The sequence below is a fragment of the Canis aureus genome, chromosome 7, assembly GCF_053574225.1.
Source record: "Canis aureus isolate CA01 chromosome 7, VMU_Caureus_v.1.0, whole genome shotgun sequence".
Taxonomy (NCBI): domain Eukaryota; kingdom Metazoa; phylum Chordata; class Mammalia; order Carnivora; family Canidae; genus Canis; species Canis aureus.
The window spans coordinates 46,964,787-46,985,445 of record NC_135617.1 but is presented as its reverse complement, the minus strand read 5'-3'; the positions used below and the strand labels follow the sequence as shown (position 1 = coordinate 46,985,445).

General features: G+C 34.7%; 1 protein-coding gene across 22 annotated transcripts in view; it reads right to left on the bottom strand.

Annotated features, from left to right (window-relative positions):
- KHDRBS2 (KH RNA binding domain containing, signal transduction associated 2) overlaps positions 1 to 20,659 on the bottom strand; it is a 589,140-nt gene that overhangs the window by 73,670 nt on the left and 494,811 nt on the right. For all 22 annotated transcript variants that reach the window (XR_013383276.1, XR_013383278.1, XR_013383277.1 and 19 more), the window contains exon 7: positions 14,513 to 14,595. Coding sequence is in view for 4 of the 22 variants with exons in the window: in XM_077903521.1 (XP_077759647.1) it covers positions 14,513 to 14,595 (83 nt within the window). In the remaining 18 variants the exon portion in view is untranslated. The remainder of the gene's footprint in view (positions 1 to 14,512; positions 14,596 to 20,659) is intronic.

The window sequence follows — 20,659 nt, the reverse complement described above, 5'->3', positions numbered from 1 at the left end:
TGTGCGTGTAAAAAAAAATATTTTAACTAGGTTCCATGTCCAGCATAGAGCCCAACATGGGTTCATAAACTTGTAACTCTGAGATCAACACCTGACCTGTGAAAGTCAGATGCTTAACTAACCCAACAACCCAGATGCCCCTAAAATATTTTTAAACATTGAAATATGTTGATAATTTTGTGTGTATGATCAAAAATATTACATGAAATGCATTCCTTTTTATGTACGTGTTTTAAATAAAATGCGAATACTTTTCTATGCTCTAATATCAGTTTTCACAGTTCTACAAAGGGAAATTCACTGCTTTAGATACATATATATTTTTAAAGTATCCTTGCAATTTTAACAAGATTGAATGGATAGTTTTAAAATATTTTTGAAATTCATTCATTCATTCGTTCTGTTCGACCCATAGTGTTACACAAAAAGCACATTATTGAGTGGCCATATTTGCATATAAAGAGAATATAAATTTGTATCTTTGAAAATTAACTAGAAAACTAAATACATTAACATAATACATACATGCATGGAGAGAGAAATAACATAATTCTCTGCAGTTATCCTGACCAATTTGTTTTGAGGAGTCAAAGATATGTCTCTCACTCAAAGGTAGCTCATGAGACAGAAAAGTCCATAGTATATTCCCTGATCCATTTGGAGGAAAATCAGTATTTCTTCTAAAAATGATACATAGAATATAGAAAGAAAAGTATTTGAACTTAACATTAAAAGCTGCTCTTTTTCATTTTCATTCAGTGTGTCATCTTTGATAAAACATTGAATCTCTCTCAATTCCAGTTTCTTCACCTTTAATATGGCAATAATAATATTTACCTTGAGTATTAATGAGATAACCCATGACAGCCCCATGATAAGTACCTAGTACATAGCAGACACTCAGTAAATATTAATAACAGGTAATTGCAAGAAACATGAACAGAAATCTCACAGAGGAAGACATAGACATGGCCAACACGCACATGAGAAAATGCTCTGCATCACTTGCCACCAGGGAAATACAAATCAAAACCACAATGAGATACCACCTCACACCAGGGAGAATGGGGAAAATTAACAAGGCAGGAAACCACAAATGTTGGAGAGGATGCGGAGAAAAGGGAACCCTCTTATACTGTTGGTGGGAATGTGAACTGGTGCAGCCACTCTGGAAAACTGTGTGGAGGTTCCTCAAAGAGTTAAAAATAGACCTGCCCTATGACCCAGCAATTGCACTGCTGGGGATTTACCCCAAAGATACAAATACAATGAAATGCTGGGACACCTGCACCCCAATGTTTCTAGCAGCAATGTCCACAATAGCCAAACTGTGGAAGGAGCCTCGGTGTCCATCGAAAGATGAGTGGATAAAGAAGATGTGGTTTATGTATACAATGGAATATTCCTCAGCCATTAGAAATGACAAATACCCACCATTTGATTCAACGTGGATGGAACTGGAGGGTATTATGCTGAGTGAAGTAAGTCAATCGGAGAAGGACAAACATTATATGTTCTCATTCATTTGGGGAATATAAATAATAGTGAAAGGGAATAGAGGGGAAGGGAGAAGAAACGGGTAGGAAATATCAGAAAGGGAGACAGAACACGGAAGACTCTTAACTCTGGGAAACGAACTAGGGGTGGTGGAAGGGGAGGAGGGCGGGGGGTGGGGGTGACTGGGTGGTGGGCTTTGAGGGGGGCACTTGATGGGATGAGCACTGGGTGTTTTTCTGTATGTTGGCAAATTAAACACCAATAAAAATAAATTTATTATTAAAAAATAACAGGTAATTGTCCAATCAATAAAGTCATAGACATAATGCTCCTCTTTTTCATATTCATAAAGGTTGCAATGCTGAAAGAGATTTCATCTTCTTGAAATACTCTGAAACATGAAATAACCATACATGCCCTCTTAAGTTTCAGTTGATGGTATTTAATGTTCACGGGATGAAATATAGGCTGATTATTCATGAGAGAAGTGACATATTTGTTCTGCTCATAGATTAATGATCAAGATAGATGATCTATATAAGGCATCTAGTGTAGAATTATGATCAGCTTTGCAATGATCTAGTTTATAGAAAATGGGTGTTTTAAGAGTACAAGATCATGCTCCAAATGAGACAGAAGTACATTTAGATATATTTTTGTGTTCTGGATTCAACACTGCATATACATTTCTGAAAATGGGCTCTTTTTATAGACACTCTTTAATCATTTGTTTCCAATTCAGCTTGTATTTTTTTGTTGTTGTTGACTTTGACCCTTTATTATATAAATGAAGGGTGAGCAATCTTAAAACAAAAACATTAATCTTCTGTTTTATTGCATGGAATTATCATTAGAACATAGAAATTATTTTAGACCTCAACTGACTGATTAATTAGGCTCAGTGATACATGACATTATTAAATGAACTGTTGCATGCTTTTGGTACAAGTACACAGAAGCTATTGAACCCTAGTTTGAAATGGACATAATTCCAACTGTATACAAATTATCTTTTGGCTGAATCATAATTCATGAATATCAGTAAGATTTCAGTGCTGTAAACATCAGTATAATTTCTAATTATTTCAATACTCCAATCTAGTTGACTTTGAGACTGAATTCATTGGTGCAAACTGCACTGTGGCTATGTGTTAATGGTGATTTATATTCTTCTCCACTGAAGTCATAAATGGAATCTCACCTCTGTTGCATAATTTTCCAGAATCACTTTTACTTATTAAAGGATTATTTTCATGTACCAGACTTTGGAAATTTAAATAAATAAAACAAAGTCTGGGGAAAGAATATATGAATTAATAATGGTGATTCTGTTTTGATAAGTCTTTTCTTTATTTAAGGAAATAAAGCCACATTCTTCCAGAAACTTTCAAAATATAACTTAAATCAGGTGAGACTGTGTCTCCGTATACCACCATCGTGGCATGCTAGAACTCAATTATAATTGTGCATTTTCATGTTTCTTTAATCCCCAGACTGTGAATGGTAATTCCTTAGTATGACCTACGAGTCCCTTTTCTATCTGCCCGGCCTTTTCCCTATCACTCTTCTGTTACCAAACCCTTTACCGTGACAGTAGAATGTCTCCCAGTTCATGAATCCTTTCATGACCCTATGACTCTGACAATCGAACTTCCACTACTTCTTCACTAAGAAGGTATCCATCATCCTCTTGGGATTCAGCTCAGTGGTTAGCTTCTTATTAAAGCATTAGCAGGCAAGCTGTTGCCTTTTCAAACTTGCCTTCTGTAAGACCTTGCTGACATCGTCATTTAGAACAGCTCTCATTGTCCCAGAAAGTTCTTTAAAATCTTCCTCTTCCTCTAGCACAATGGCTCTCAACAGCTAGTGTGCATAAGCATCATAAAGATACTGTGCCTAAAATGCAGATTCCTGAGACCCCATTTGTCAGTTTCTAAATCAGCTGGCCTCATCAGGGGCCCCAAGATCTGCAATTCCACTTGCAGGTGTTTCTCATGCGGAAGTTCAGGATCATATTTTATTAAAAAAACCACACTAATTGTAAATAAATCCACATACAGGCCTTATTTGTTTTGAATATAGGTACAGAATAGTGAGTGACATTCAATGAGTGTGAGTTGAGTAAATGAATGAGTAGTTTTAAAATACTACATAATTTCTTTGTGAATCATTTCTAAGCTGCCTGACAGTACAGCCAAGCAGATTTGTGGCGATGTTTACGACTGTTCTCACAGAATTTTAATTAGTGGTCAATGTCAATTTAAAGGTTGGTACTGAGCTATTTTTTTGGTACTCTGTTTTTCTGAAAAAAAAATTGAAAGGTACTTGATAAAGAAATATAAGATATGCTAAGAAGCATAACTTCTATTCTGGTTTTAAGAATTAGTATTCAAAAAAGCAGTTCCAAATCAACAATAGAAGGTGTAAATTACAAGGTGAAATGTCACAGAGATAAATGTACATTTCTGCATTTCAGCTAAAAAATCAATTGTAAAGATGCAGGATGGTGTTAGAACTGGTTTGACAGAAGTTCATTTAGGAAGAACCTAAGTTTTCAGTTGAAAACAAATTCAATAAAACCTAATAATGTGACATAGCCACTTAAGAAAACCACATGGTAGAGGCACCTGGGTGGCTCAGTCAGTTAAGTGTCTGCCTTTAGCTCAGATCATGATCTCAGTGTCCTGGGATCAAGCCCCGTGTCAGGCTCCCTGCTCAGTGGAGACACTGCTTCTCCCTTTCTTCCTCACTCATGCTTTCTCCCACCATCTCTGTGTGTCTATCTCTGTCTCTCTCAAATAAATAAATAAAATCTTAAAAAACACACACACATGGTAGGATGATGTTGAAATGAAATACTATAAAATAAGAAGCATTATTACACAGGATATTTATAATAACGCTGTATCTTTACAGCAGTTAACTTCATCTGATATAATGTACCTCCGGATCATTGTGCTACCCTTTAGGATGGACACTTGGACAACTGGAGTGGTTTTATGAGAGAACAACTAGGGTATTTAGTGAAATCGGAATCATGATATACCAAGAACAGTTGAGGAAAACCATGTCTATGTGGGCACTGATCCTGGACACTGGCTTGTTACTGGTAGAGTGATGTTCCTTAACAATCACAAAATATTACTATCATACAACATGAGACAATTATTTAAGTCGCGTGTTTCTGTTAGGCTAGAGGTTTGCTAATCTAGGCTGGGGTCACTGGGGGCTCTTTTCCAAGCTTGGATGAAATTGAGATTGACCTTGAGGTTTGGACTACTCCTGTGTTCATTACAGAGCCCAGACTAAGGGCACAGTAGCTACCTAGAGAAGTTCTTGTCGTGGCAACAGCAAAAAACAAGTGAGAAACATAGCCCTTTTAATGTAGAGGTTTAAGATGTGACATTGTTCTATTAGTCAAAGCAGGATAAGTGATAGTGAGGAATCTGCCTCTTTTGTGAGAGATACTGAACAATTACACAGCAAAGGGTGTGAACATGGGGGCGGGGGATGAAGAATTGTGGCCAAGAAAGCACTCTATCACATTCTGGATATTGATAGAGGGGCATTATCTTCATAAAGAAAAGCTGATACGCAAAACAAAACTAGATTTATTATGTGTAGCTTCACAAGCTGATTACTGATCAATGTATATAAATGGAGATTACAGAGAAGAACATATTACTTCAGCTTGCATTTCCTAATAAGCTGAGGTGTTAAAAACAAAATAAAGTGTTTGGGAAGCAATATGGTATTAGTACAAAGTGCCCAGTCTTTGGAATTGGACAGGAATCGGTTCAGACCTTGTTCAGTCCTGGGCAGATTAAACATTCTAAGCCTAGTTTCTTTATTTGTGACATAAGGATAAAACTATCTACCTCATATGATAATGTTATAAATTACCTAATATAGGCCTCTGCACATAGCAGCTGCTCCATTTTGTGGCTATTATTTTTATTAGAAACTTATTTCCTTTAGAAATGGTCAAGTGTTCCCTGACTAACTTTCAGACTCCTCTCTTACTTCTTCCACACATCTTCTGAAACCCCAATTTTTTTAAGTTGGGTGTCTAAAATCATTAGGTAACAAACTTCTTACCTAAAGTGATAAACTATAGCTATTTCTGTCCTCCTTATAATAGTTACTTATTTATTTAAATGCAATAATATATATTTTTGGCACAGATGTAATATATTATAAATGCATTGTTTTGCCCTTATAAAATAGAAATAATTCTGAATATGAAACATCAGACCTACAGTATTGTAACTATAGAATTGTGATCCTGTACTTTAATGTACCATAGAGTTCACTATTCTCCTTCTAGCACCTGGAAAATAATAGGCCTTTAATAAATAATAAGCTTCATGAAACAGTAAAATAGGATGTTGAGATAATTATAAAGGGAAATCTAATTATGGAGAATTACTAATATCTTATAGATATTATTTTGGCTCTATTCCACATGCATCTGAGATAAATTCTGTTCCCTTTTTTGAAGTACCTCTAGGATACCCCCAGTGTCATGTTTGGTCTCCCCTTCCTTCCCCCACTCTACAATTTAAAGATATCAAAGTCCATATTTTCCATTTTGACCATGGGTAGTTCAAGGAAAATATCTCCTTTCTCTCATTACCAGTGTTCAGTTGCAAAAAAGTAAGACCTGAAGGTCTTTTGTTTTTTTAAGTGCAAATTGGTTCAGAAGCCAAAGAAAGCAATGAAAGTACAGGAGATAATTCAGGAAAAAGATGGAATAGCATTTAATAGAGAACCTGCTGAGCTCAAATGAGGAAATTAGGCTGAGGCAAAAAAAAAGTGATGATCATAATTTTCACCAAAGATGAATTTGGTTTTATCAACTTATAGATATGATGACAACCTCAAACCCTATCCAAAAGTTATTCTTTTCTGATATCAGAGTGCAATATCCAGGCTTTCCTGCTCCTTTCCTGTCATTTCAACCAAGTGCCGTACCACTCCTAAATATCTTATAATTTGATTCACTTGAACATGTAGTTCTTTATAATGAATTATATTCTCATTTCTTTATCTTTGTACATATCCTTGACTAGCCAAATTTTATTTACCCAGTTAAATCATAGCTTGGCATCGGTTCTTTTTAAGAAAGCTTCTGGAACTTTCTTGTAATCCTCCACTCGATGGCCTCCCATGTTCTCTCCCATGTTGGAACCTCTGGCACATCCTTCTAGCTCATCACATGTTATGTGTTATTTACAAGTCTGACTTCTCTAATTGACTCCAAACAGTCTACTCCTGGATTTTAGGATATCCTTCACAGACCATAGAGTACCCTCAAATAGCCATTTTGAAGGACTCCTTGATTCCATGTCCTTGGAAGCATTTTCTGGATACTGACTTCTTCTCTACCTTGCTTATGAGCAGAACAGAATGACTGTGGCTACCTACAGATATATTTGGTTTAATCTCTAGAATGTTTTAACTTTCAAAAGTTAGTTGCCAATGTCTAAAAATTGGGGTGTTGCCCTTAAAAACTGATGTGGCAAGTTATATTTTCCAAAACTGCGCACAGTACCATTTTCCATCCTTGAACCATGCCAATTCCCCAGTGAGTGGTGAAATCTAATACCCTTTCTCTTGAATCTGGCTGGACTTGTAACTTGCTTATAACTAACAGACTGAGGCTAAGTTGTGAAAGGTAATGCAGGTTCTGTTTTGTTCTTTGAGATATTCATATCTGGTGCTCTTCGCTGCCATGCTGTGAGGAAGCCTATGCAACATGGAGAACTATGAGCGTTCTGAACAGCAGCTCATTTAGGTATCAGCTGACATCCAGCAGCAGCTGCCAGATAGATGAGAGAAGAATCTCCAGATGATTTCACACCCTGGCCATTGAGTGACCTTACCTTTTGAGCCTTCTTGCTGAGGCTCCAGACATGGGAGGAGAAATAAGCCATCCCTGCTGTGCTCTGTTAGAATTCCTGATAACCCAAAATCCTCAAGTATAAGAGAGCATAATAAAAATGGTTATTTTATACTACTTGTTTTTTGGGGATGATTTGTCATGCAGCAATAAGAAATAGAAAACGGGTTTTCTTGGGGGAAAAAAGATCCAGCACCACTTGGTCCTTTACTTCGCATGAACTATATGGCCACAGTATCCTGAACTTGAACAGAAGATAGTTGCTTTCAACAGAGTTTTCCAGAGTCTCCACCACTCCTATTGTTATACCTTGACAATTATATACACTTGTGAACATTTTTGATTCCTACATATGTTGATAACTGTTACATTTGGTTTTTTTTCCTTTTGGTGGAGCTAAGTATCTTTAATGACCATTGAAGCCAGAATTTCACCTTAAGCTTTTTAAGTGGTTTTAATACTAGGCTTTTTGCAACACATCAGGATCTTTAAGAGTCTATGATGATGTAATAGTTCCCATTTCTGAAGCTCTGATTGTATATGGTTTGCCCAGTACTTTCTTGTTTCTTTTTGAGGAGTGTCTCTAGTTCTAAAGTGATCAGCTGGGAAGGAATGACTGACACAGTGACATATCCTGATCTCAGTAAATGATTAAACAGATTTCAGTTTCTACCTGGGACACTTAAGTTTTCTTGGAAGACTCATCATTCAAATGACTAGAGAAAATGGTTTTTCCAGTTTTTCTTATTAAAGTCTTATAAAAGGTATCTTATTGCAAATTTTTAAATATGAATTGACTATTTAGGCAAGTAGTTTAGTTATCACAATTAACCCGACAGTAATAAAAAATCAACAAACACAATAAATAGATAATGAATAATTTGAGAAAGCACATTGTTTCTTTCCTAAAACCAACAGCTTCCTAAGTAGCCTTGATGCTTAAAATAAGTATCTCAGATAAGGACCAAAAAAAAAAAAAGTGTGTATTAAGAGCTGGAATCTTGCTTTGTTGAGGTAAATCCAGACAATGCCCAAACCACTGTTCATGCATGCAGAGGTCTGTAGATGGCATGAAAATACAACTAACATGCAGAATAACTGTGGGAAAATATCTCAAATCCAATAACCTTCTGTAAATTCAATCTCATCATTGACTATAGTTTGAAACATAAGAGAATTGAATTACAAAATGAGGGCAAGTCATTTTATAGTGAATAGTACCCCTTAAATGAATAGGACAAGGGGTTATATACTTAATATGATAACTTTTATTAAATTACTGGATAACTGCAGTGACTTACACTTTAGTTTTCATTAGAAGGGTTTCTGTAGACTCTTAGTATCAGGGCTTGCATTAATTTTATAGCTTAAAACAATAGTAAACAATAGGTAAATTGCAATTTTTTTTCTTGCTTGAATTTGTCCTTTGGTGATCACCTTTCAAACAGCATACAAATAACTTACTACATTCTTATTATATTAAATGAATATTCTCTGCAGTTTGTTCAGATAACAGAAATCTATTGACTCAATGAATTGACTTGGGTTTTCAGATGCTATTTATTAGTCTTTATGTCTAAGGCCTCTGGATCTAGCAGATATGATTTTAGTTCAACATTTACTACTTGAATGAACTTAGGAAAATCATTGGAAATTTTTAGGCTTCAGGTTTTTTTCTGTCTCAACTGTTATTGCAAGGATTAAATGAGACAAAGTGGCCTATACAATTAGCACAACAGCTAGCACAAAACTAATGTTAGTTATTATAAATTGTTAGTTTCAAGTAGCCTCTGAACAACAGACCAGTGGTTCCAATTGTGTGAGCTCTGACCCTTGAGGAACTTAGAAGTTGTGCAAGGGGGTCCAAGACCACATTTGTTCACCAGATGTGTATTTGTATGTTCACTGCGCTTTCTGACTTTTCTTTTTTAGTACGTAGATGCTTTCTCATTAATATGGTACAAATTCATTTAAAAGCATTACTGTTTCCATGACAATTCATTATTTATATCTTCAAGCAACTGACACTTTTTTTTGCCTTTCTACTTCCACTCTTCCCTCCAGCCTATTCCAGGGATGACTAACAGCAACTCCGTCTAACTAAGTTTCTTGTCCTCTGCCTCTTAATGGGTTCAGCCAATGGGAGCAAAGGTGGGAAACTGGAAGGAGGCAGGAGAGTGAGGTCAGGGTGTTAACTCCCTGAACTTTCTCGTTGTGGGATGGTCATACATAGCTCCGATTCTGAATCAGAAGTCTCAGTTCCTATCAGGAGGCCTCTCCAAACAGCTTTCTCTGTCTCTTTTCAATCCTAATATTGGTGACAAACACCTTGCCCCAGGGATACCGGTGCCAGGGCATTGCACTGTCCCTTGTGTTTTCCCTGTACACTGCCTCTGAAAATATTTTCCATATTAAGTTCTCCTCAAATTATACTAATTGAAGAGTGCCATTTTTTTCCTACTATGTAGACCCTAATACAGATATTCAAAAAATGATCATTCTAGAACTCGGGGAACTTATATATCAGAAAGATGTATATTCACTCTCCTAGCTCATTCCTTTGTAATTTACAGAAAAGAAGATTCTTTTCCTAGTGAATTCCTCAGCTGATTCATGATTTAATGAAAGCAAAATCTTCCATTTTGATATTTTGCTTATTATACCAGTTAAAACTTTACATTTAAAAACCTTAGTTTCTTAAAATTTCACATCCAAATTTAATTGTCATTAGAATCAATGATCAAAATTGGTCTTTTGATCTTCATTTGTAGTACTACTGTTTCAATCTAGGTACATGTCAGTAACTTTTCCTACATCTATGGCTTTGGTTTGGTATAGATTCCTACTGAAAATTTGGGCATTGGGAAAAGCCAATTGGTTGGTAGAACCTTGTGAATTTACATAATTTCAGAAGATCGATCTCTGACAATGTTAGTGGCAAGGAGTGCATAAAAATAGGATATCAGAACATGGACAGAATTTAATATTTAGTCCAATTAAAGTTGTTAATCACAGGATGTAACTTGTCCTAAGCCAAAGACATCAAATAATTGAGTTCCTCTGGAAATTGCAATACTAGTCCTTCAATTTGAAGCTTGCATAATAAACTTATCAATCCATTTTTCTAAAACTTTTTATCCTCAATGACACAGAGCAAGAGAAAAAGATGGTCCGAGATCCCTCATATCATCATCATCTTTACCAGCCCTTAATAATGTCATCATGTAGAGATGCCTCCTAAGGAATCTTTAGAGAAGTCCCTCTTCTGATCCATTTGAAACGTTCAAGAACTAACGACACCTTGTAAGACAACTGGGGATTAATTAAAGTTGTTATAGCTTATGAACTCCAGGTGAACCTTTTTAGGGTTGTTACCTTGTGAACTTCCCTTAGACTCTTTGAAGATGATATAATTATTCCATTTAAGTACCTGCCAGATTCTACTTTATAATTCCCACAAATTCTGAATTCACCTGTGCTGACTAACTAGTCATTTGAAGACTATTTTCTCTAGTTTTATTTTTATATCAGTTCTGCTAAGTCATACATAATTTAGTTTTACCTTCAGTTTTTAAATTAGAGTTTCTTCCCATTTTGACCATGACAGTGCCAAAATAATATTCATATTGTTTGTAAATGATGGATACATTTTATGTTAATATATTTATCTTTATTCTGCTTTAGAAACTTTTTCCATTTTCCTCCATAAGTCCAAATCATACTTGTAAAAGCCCAATTAAGAAGCCACCACTTGAAAAAAAAACCAAAACAGTTCTAGACTGATTCTTGTAAAGAATGAACTTTCTTTCACTTCCAATTTCTTTTTTTATAAATTTATTTTTTATTGGTGTTCAATTTGCCAACATATAGAATAACACCCAGTGCTCATCCTGTCAAGTGCCCACCTCAGTACCTGTTACCCAGTCACCCCAATTTCTAATACTTGGTTACTCTATAGATAATATATAGTTTCACTTATATTTATTTAAATATATATATACAGCTTTCAAATGACTCCTCAAAAAAATGTTAGGGGCAAATATTAAAATATATTTTAAAATGTTTTTAAATAAGTATTGTCACTGTATAATGAGTATACTTTTTGACACATATAAGCATTTAATAAGTGCTATTTAACTAAACTGTTAATATTATCTTCTATTGGCATAGTTACATCAATAATCTAAATACAGGAATTTAATACATATGTCCTGAATTTTCTGTGTTTATCCACTTCTATTACAAATTGGTACTATATTTAAAAATTCTTCCTCAGAGATTTCTGAAATATTGTTAATTTCATTCATTCATCATTACCACATTCATTTATTTTTGTTCAATTATTCAACAAATCTTTACTAAGATAAAGTTTCTAATATGCCAGAAACTCTATGAGTTTCTAGTTGAGGCCATGCTTTGACCAAAATAGAAATTTTATAATTATTGCAATAGAGAATATTAGTATCATTTTTTAGAATATTTTGTATCATTTTAATTAATTTCATGACCTGATTATTTATTCTGGTTTAGCATTAAGATATTAAGATATTAAGATATCTCAGAAACATTTAAATATTTTGTCAATAAATATGATACATAGAATTCTGCACATTATATTCTCCTTTAGGAAAAAGGCTCTTATATCTTCATAGTGTAGGTACACACTAAGTGTGAAATTCATGTATTCAACAATCATCTGCTCAGTACATATCCTATAAAAGACTCAATACTAGATACTGTGATGGACATGAGGATATAAGTAAGAATAGTAAGAGTGATAGGTAACATGTATACAATCGATTTCATTGTAGGACAGAGAGAAAAATAGCCATAGAGAAATAAAGATGTGCTATTGAAATTCAGAACAAAAACAAGTTATTCTCAAATAAAGGATTCAGGAAAAACATTTTGGAAGAGTTGGTTTTGACCAACGAATGAATTTAGACACAGAAAAGGGAATAGATATAAAAGGAAAAAGAGAAGGTAGCAAAAGTTCATAGAGAGTATCTTTTGACATATAAATTATGTTTCCTTAAAACAAGACATTTTTTTCTGAAATTGTTCTATTACTTTTTGTGCATAATTATGTTCAATTATTCTAATATTCACTTTTGAAATATTCAAAAATAAATTATCCTAATCTCCCATTTCTTCTTCCTTGTCTCTCAGGGTCAGCTAAGCCCATTTAAGTCTTACCAGAAGAAAGATACAGAAAGTCCTTCACTTTTAGAAAATTATTCCAAAATAAATCTCTATCAGCTGAATGTAACTCTATGGAGCTAACTCAAGACGTTATTTTATTCTATTATAGTTGTGTTTTCAGTGTGTGGTAATTTTTTTTTTTTTTTACCAAATAGTTTCTGAAACAAGCTACAGAACTTTATTATCACCATTTCTATGCACTAATATACAATGATGAACTAGCAAATATTAGCAGATGCTTTAAATATGTAGTGAGTTTGCATACAATACCCTATCCAGGGTCTGTGACATGAATGCAAAATCTTCCCCCATCGTAAATAATTGTGCTGTGTTTCAATATTTGACTGGGACTAGTAAGATATCACCCCCAGTACAAACTCAGCTCATGGTGGCTTTTCTATTTAACATACTACATATTAACCATTACTCAAAGTTGAAGATGGCTACTTCAATAATGATAATAATGATATATTATGCTTAGCTTTAAATGTATCAGTTTACATTAACTTTTTCCTAATTGCCTACAATATTCTCTCTAAGAATTTCCCTTCACTCCTTTCACTATGCTGTCCTTCCGACCATGCAAAATGCATACTTATGCACTACATGTAGATTTCCTCTCCTCCATAATGACCTTAAAGTTTTCTTTCCTTGTCATTTCCCAGATGTTACTTAATGAAGCATCCATATCTCTTTGGATCCCAGTAAAGTTGGTCAATAAATGGTCAATACTGTAATGATTTTGTGACAATTACTTCTATTAGTTTCTGTCAATCACATATATGACAGACTCACATGACTATCATATGGATTCATCCTACTTTCCTATGAAAATTGTAATTTTTTTTTAGAAAAAATATTTGGGAGACTGATTTTGCTAAGGATGCATTTGTTTAATGACAATTTTATTCATAATTCACAATTCATAAGTTCATTCAAAACTTATTTGTCCTTCAACTGGTGAAAGAAGTAACTATGGTACATCCTTACAATGAAACACTACATGGTAATAAAAAAGAAGAAAATGTTGATAAACATAACAACATGAATGAATAAATGTCAAATACATCATGCTATCTAAAGAAGCTAGACTCAAAAGGCTACATATTGTATCACTTCTACTTATGCGACATTCTGGAAAACTCAAAATTGTAATGGCAAAAACTTGATTGTGGTTTCCAGGGCCTGAGAAGGAGAAAAGTTGTCTATAAAGGTGGTAAGAAACATTTCAGGTTGACTGAATTGCCCTATAACTTCATTTTGATGGTGGTCACAAGATAGTTTGCATTTGCCAAACTCGTACAAACTCTATCCCCTTAATGGTCAAAACATCCTGTATGTAAATACTACCTTACAAAAAATTAGACTTTAAAAAAAGTAAAAATTCATTAATATCTCAAAATTTGATCAATATAAAGAAATTAGGTAAACAATCATTTAGAGATCCATCAAGAAAGCAAAGGAATTGTTCATTACATACGATGTTTTAGAAATTTTCCTTTTCAGAAGGAGCACCAATAACATTCCTATGTCTTTTGTTTTACAAATAAAAATTACATTTTAGGGGAAAAAGCTTCATTGAACAAGTGCCTTGTGTTTCACTTTTGTGTTACTTATGAATTTACTAAAATAATCTCCATAAGTAACAGTATTTTGTTAAATACAAGCTTACTTAATGAGTTTATTGGTTATGATAATGATGTAGTCTTAAAATAACACACTATTATTATTAAGAATTGCACGATTATTATCTTTTTACCTCTCTGTATAATATAATAATTCAGAAAGACAATGGAGAAAAACCACTGCTAGAAACTCTCACATAATAGAACTGGAGCTCAGATACAAGAGACAAAATAGTAGGATTAGAATTAATCCTGAGAAGGATGCTTTAGACAGCAAATGCCTTACCTTTGTGTTTGGGTGGCATAGCTGTTCTCATAAGTCTCATAGGTCTGGTCATCATATTCACCCCCGTAGCCATCATCATACCCCTGAGGCAGAAAATGGTAGAAAGACCTATTAGCAGTCAACTTGATTAACTTTGATCTATTTTTACTTATGTGTAAGTACTTATGATCTGTGTTTACTTACTGATGTGACCTTATTTTAGTTTTTATGTTTGGTTAGTTACTCTGCATCAGATTTTACTAGACTAGTAATTTTTTCATAACCTTGACTAATATTTTATGATCCAGATTAATGTTTAATAATTAAACTCAGCATGTCATTAAAGTAGCTATACCTACTCTAGAATTTGTTTAGAATTTTGATCAATACTAATGAAGACAATATAAGAAATTAAAAGATAAAATTTCTTTTGAAAATATTATGGGTAGATAATGCGCTAACCTAATGGAGGTGTTAACATGTTTGTTACAGCCCCATCGGGAGCTTATTTTTTTTTTCTGTCCCCTGATAATAATGGTTATTATGATTGAAACTATAAAATTTAGGATTCTTAAATAGTGGTCAACTTTCAGTAAAAAAAAAAAAATATAGCCATTATTGGAAAATAAGGAAAAAAGAAAGAAAGGAGAAAAAAGAAAAAGGGATAGAAGAAAGAAAAGGAAAGAAGGAAGGGAGGAAGGAAGGAGGGAAGGAAGGAAGGAAGGAAGGAAGGAAGGAAGGAAGGAAGGAAGGAAGGAAGGAAGGAAGGAGGGAAGGAGGGAGGGAGGGAGGGAGGGAGGGAGGGAGGGAGGGAGGAAGGAAAAATGAGAAAGAAGGGAAGGACTAGGGAAAGATAGAAGGCAGGAAGGAAGGGAAGAGAAAAAAGACAGAAACCATATAAAGACCCTTTATTTTGTTGTGCATTATACAGTTTTTAAATCTCAAATAAAATGATTACCTAACTAAACTAATGCTACCAAAGCTAATGCAGATTTGTCATTGCAGAATGTGAAAGCAAGTTAGCAGTTGTATAATCAGTTATCATTACTTTGTGAGAGATTTACTTTTATTTCCTTTTGTGGTCACTGACTGTACTATAAACCCTAGCCATCCACCTTGACTACTTCCTACTTCTGAAAAAAACCTTTAGTTTTTCTGCCTCTGGGCCTTTGCTGGTGCATCTCTTTCCCTGAAATGCACTGCCATCCCACCCCACCAATTCATAACTTCATTTCAGTCTGGAGGCCTATAAATCTCTCTATTGCATTATAATATTTAAACAAAAAATGTGTAGATATCACAGTTTCCATATCAGCCTTGACTAAGATCTTTGAGCCCATTTAATCTGAAAACTAATATTTTTTATCAACTTAAGAACATTTTAAAAATATTTAAGACTTCTCCATCTGGTTTACCATTTAAATAATGGTATTATTTACATATGAGGTTTATTGAGCCTGACTTCAATTTCTTCTATTTTTCCAATTATGGTCCATTTCATCATATTTTTGCTCTGCTCTATGGGATCGTCTCTCCATTTGATCTTTGACTATTGTAATTCAATTCCTATTGAACTAAAAAATGGTAAATTATCTGGTATTTTTGAATATTTGAAAATGTTATTGCTAGATTAATACAACTATTGAGATAATCATGAACAATTCAAAAGATACAGGAAACCAAGAAAATAAGGTGATGAGCAATTATTAATGTTAGGAAAACAAACAGTATATATAAGAATAAACAAAGAACTGTATTAGTCTGTTTGGATCCTTAGGGAATATTTATTATTGAATGATAATTGACTAACAAAAGTTACAAAAGTTATGATGACACTATAATAAGGTGTAGGAGGAAATGTAGGGAAGAGTCTATAACAAAACTAAATCCTTAGCAACCTGAAAGGCTGGTCAATAGAAAATAATCAAACTTCATAAATCAACAACATTAATTTAACCATATTACTTAATAATACAAAAATTAATACTTAAATAATAGATGAAAGGCTTAGAGATAACTGATTATTACAGAAGGACAAGAAAAGGAAGTGCTGTTTTTTGGGCAGAAATCCTTTAGTACTATTTAAAATAATCTTAGATTTCAAAATTAACTTTAGAATATTTAATTTTTTAATTCAATACTTTTCTTTCTCTAGTTTTATTTATTTGTTTGTTTATTTATTTAGAGGACCATTTGTTAAAAGATTTTATTTATTTATTCATGAGAGACACAGAGACAGAGAGAGAGGCAGAAACACAGGCAGAGGGAGAAGCAGGATCCATGGAGGGAGCCCATGGGTCTCCAGGATCATGCCCTGGGCTGAAGGCTGTGCTAAACCGCTAAGCCACCTGGGCTGCCCTCTCTCTAGTTTTATACTCCCTCCATACCTAGCCTTTTTTTGGGGGGTGAAAATTCTTAATTATACAGAAAAATTAAAATAATCGTAAAACAAACACCTCTCTATTTTTTATCTAGATAGGCCAATTGTTGACATTTTGTCCCATACATATACTTTTATAAATCATTGCAAATCCATTCTGAAAATCTATTATTTCGTTCCTAAATACTTAAGCTTACATCTCCTGAGTTTAAGAACATTCTCCTACATTTACAGTGTAATCCATAGTCAAATTCTGCAATTTCAAAAACATACCATTTATAGCTACTTTTTAAAAACCAGAATCACTCAGATTTGTGAATTTAATTTGGTTATTACATCTGCTAGTTTTTTAGAACTAGTTTAGTCTTCTAGGCTTCTTTTTTTAAGTTTGTATATATATATATGTTTTTTAGAAAGAGAGGGCATGAATAGGGGAAACGGGTGGGAGGGAGGGCCAGAGGAGAGGAAGAGAGTCTTAAGCAGACTCCAAGCTGAGCGAAGAACCTGACATGGGGGTTAATCTTACCACCCTGAGATCATGACCTGAGCCAAAGCAAAGAGCAGTATGCGCCATCTGGGAACCTCATTTTAAGTTTCTATTTTATTTATTTTATTTTATTTTATTTTATTTTATTTTATTTATTTTATTTTTGTATATATATTTTTTATTAGAGTTCAATTTGCCAACATATAGCATAACACCCAGTGCTCATCCCATCAAGTGCCCCCCTCAGTGCCCATCACCCAGTCACCCCAACCCCCGCCCACCTCCCTTTTAAGTTTTTATTTAAAATACAGTCAGGGGCACCTGGGCTGCTCAGTCAATTAAGTGCCTGAGTCTTAATTTAGGCTCAGGTCACGATCTCAGAGTGCACTCTCTCTCTCAAAAAAGTAAAGTTAATTAACATACAGTGTAATTAGTTTCAGGTGTACAATATAGTGAATCAACACTTCCGTACAGGGATCCCTGGGTGGCGCAGCGGTTTAGCGCCTGCCTTTGGCCCAGGGCGTGATCCTGGAGACCCGGGATCGAATCCCACGTCGGCTCCCGGTGCATGCAGCCTGCTTCTCCCTCTGCCTGTGTCTCTGCCTCTCTCTCTGTGGACTATCATAAGTAAAAAAAATTAAAAAAAAAAAAAACACTTCCATACAACATCCAGTGCTCATCACAAGTGCACTCCTTAATCTCCATCACTTTTTTACCCATTCCCCTCTCCTCAGCCCCGCTTTGATAAGCTATTACTTTGTCCTCTATAATTAACACTATGTTTTTTGGTTTGACTCTCCCTTTTTTTTTTCTCCCTTTTGCTTGTTTGTTTCTTAAATTCCACATGAGTGAAACCATATTGTATTTGTCTTTCTCTAACTTGTTTTTCTTAGCATAATACTTTCTAGCTCTCTCTCTCTCTCTATATATATATATATAAAATATATATATACTATATATATATATATATATATACAGTATATCACACAAATGCATACACACACACACACACACACCACATCTTCTTTATCTTTTCATCAAAAATGGGTACTTGGGCTATTTCCATAATTTGCCTATTGTAGATAATGCCGCTATAAACATTGGGGTGTATGTATCCTTTTGAATTAGTATTTTTGTATCCTTTGGGTAAATGCCTAGTAGTGTGATTGATGGATTGTAGTGTAGTTCTATTTTTAAATTTTTGAGCAAACTCCATACTGCTTAACAGAGTGGCTGTACCAGTTCACATTCTCCAAAACAGTTCAAGAGGGTTCCGCTTTACTCTACATCCTTGCCAACACTTGTTGTTTCCTGTACAATTAATTTTAGCCATTCTGACAGGCATGAAGTGGTATCTCACTGTAGTTTTGATTTGTACTGCCCTGATTATGAGTGATGTGAGCATCTTTTCATGTGTTTGTCAGCCATCTATATGCCTTCTTTGGAAAAATGTTTATTCGTCTTCTGCCCATTTTTTACTCATTTTTGAATGCAGAGTTTTATAACTTATTTATATATTTTGGATAAGATCCCTTTATCAAATATGTTATTTGCAAATCTCTTCTCCCATTCTTTAGGTTGCCTTTAATTTTGTTGAGTGTTTCCTTCACTGTGCAGAAGCTTTTTATTTTGATGTAGTCCCAAAAGATTATTTTTGCTTTTGTCTCTCTTGACTTACAAGACATATCTAAGAAAGAAGCTGCTATGTCCAATGTCAAAGAGAGTACTGCTAGTCTCCTCTAGGATTTTATTTTATTATTTTATTATTTTTTATTATTTTTTAATTTATTTTTTATTGGTGTTCAATTTACCAACATACAGAATAACCCCCAGTGCCCGACACCCATTCACTCCCACCCCCCGCCCTCCTCCCCTTCTACCACCCCTAGTTCGTTTCCCAGAGTTAGGAGTCTTTATGTTCTGTCTCCCTTTCTGATATTTCCCACACATTTCTTCTCCCTTCCCTTATATTCCCTTTCACTATTATTTATATTACCCAAATGAATGAGAACATATAATGTTTGTCTTTCTCCGACTGACTTACTTCACTCAGCATAATACCCTCCAGTTCCATTCACTTTGAAGCAAATGGTGGGTATTTGTCGTTTCTAATGGCAGAGTAATATTCCATTGTATACATAAACCACAGCTTCTTTATCCATTCATCTTTCGATGGACACCGAGGCTCCTTCCACAGTTTGGCTATCATGGCCATTGCTGCTAGAAACACCGGGGTGCAGGTGTCCCGGCGTTTCACTGCATCTGTATCTTTGGGGTAAATCCCCAACAGTGCAATTGCTGGGTCGTAGGGCAGGTCTATTTTTAACTCTTTGAGGAACCTCCACACAGTTTTCCAGAGTGGCTGCACCAGTTCACATTCCCACCAACAGTGTAAGAGGGTTCCCTTCTCTCTGCATCCTCTCCAACATTTGTGGTTTCCTGCCTTGTTAATTTTCCCCATTCTCACTGGTGTGAGGTGGTATCTCATTGTGGTTTTGATTAGTATTTCCCTGATGGACATCCACATGCAGAAGAATGAAACTAGACCACTCTCTTGCACCATACACAAAGATAAACTCAAAATGGATGAAAGATCTAAATGTGAGACAAGATTCCATCAAAATCCTAGAGAAGAACACAGGCAACACCCTTTTTGAACTCGGCCATAGTAACTTCTTGCAAGATACATCCACGAAGGCAAAAGAAACAAAAGCAAAAATGAACTATTGGGACTTCATCAAGATAAGAAGCTTTTGCACAGCAAAGGATACAGTCAACAAAACTCAAAGACAACCTACAGAATGGGAGAAGATATTTGCAAATGACATATCAGATAAAGGGCTAGTTTCCAAGATCTATAAAGAACTTATTAAACTCAACACCAAAGAAACAAACAATCCAATCATGAAATGGGCAAAAGACATGAAGAGAAATCTCACAGAGGAAGACATAGACATGGCCAACATACACATGAGAAAATGCTCTGCATCACTCTCCTTTAGGATTTTAACCAGATTTCTTAATGTCTCACATTTAGGTCTTTCATCCATTCTGAATTTATGTTTGTGTATGGTGGAAGAAAATGGTCCAGTTTCATTCTTTTGCATGTTGCTGTCCAGTTTTGTCTTTTTTCCCATTGGATATTCTTTCCTGCTTTGTCAAAGATTAAGTGACCATATAGTTGTGGGTTAATTTCTGGATTATTTATTCTCTTCTATTGATTTATGTGTCTTGTCTATGTTTGTGCCAGTGCCATACTGTTTTGATCACTACAGCCTTGTAATATAACTTGAAGTCTGGA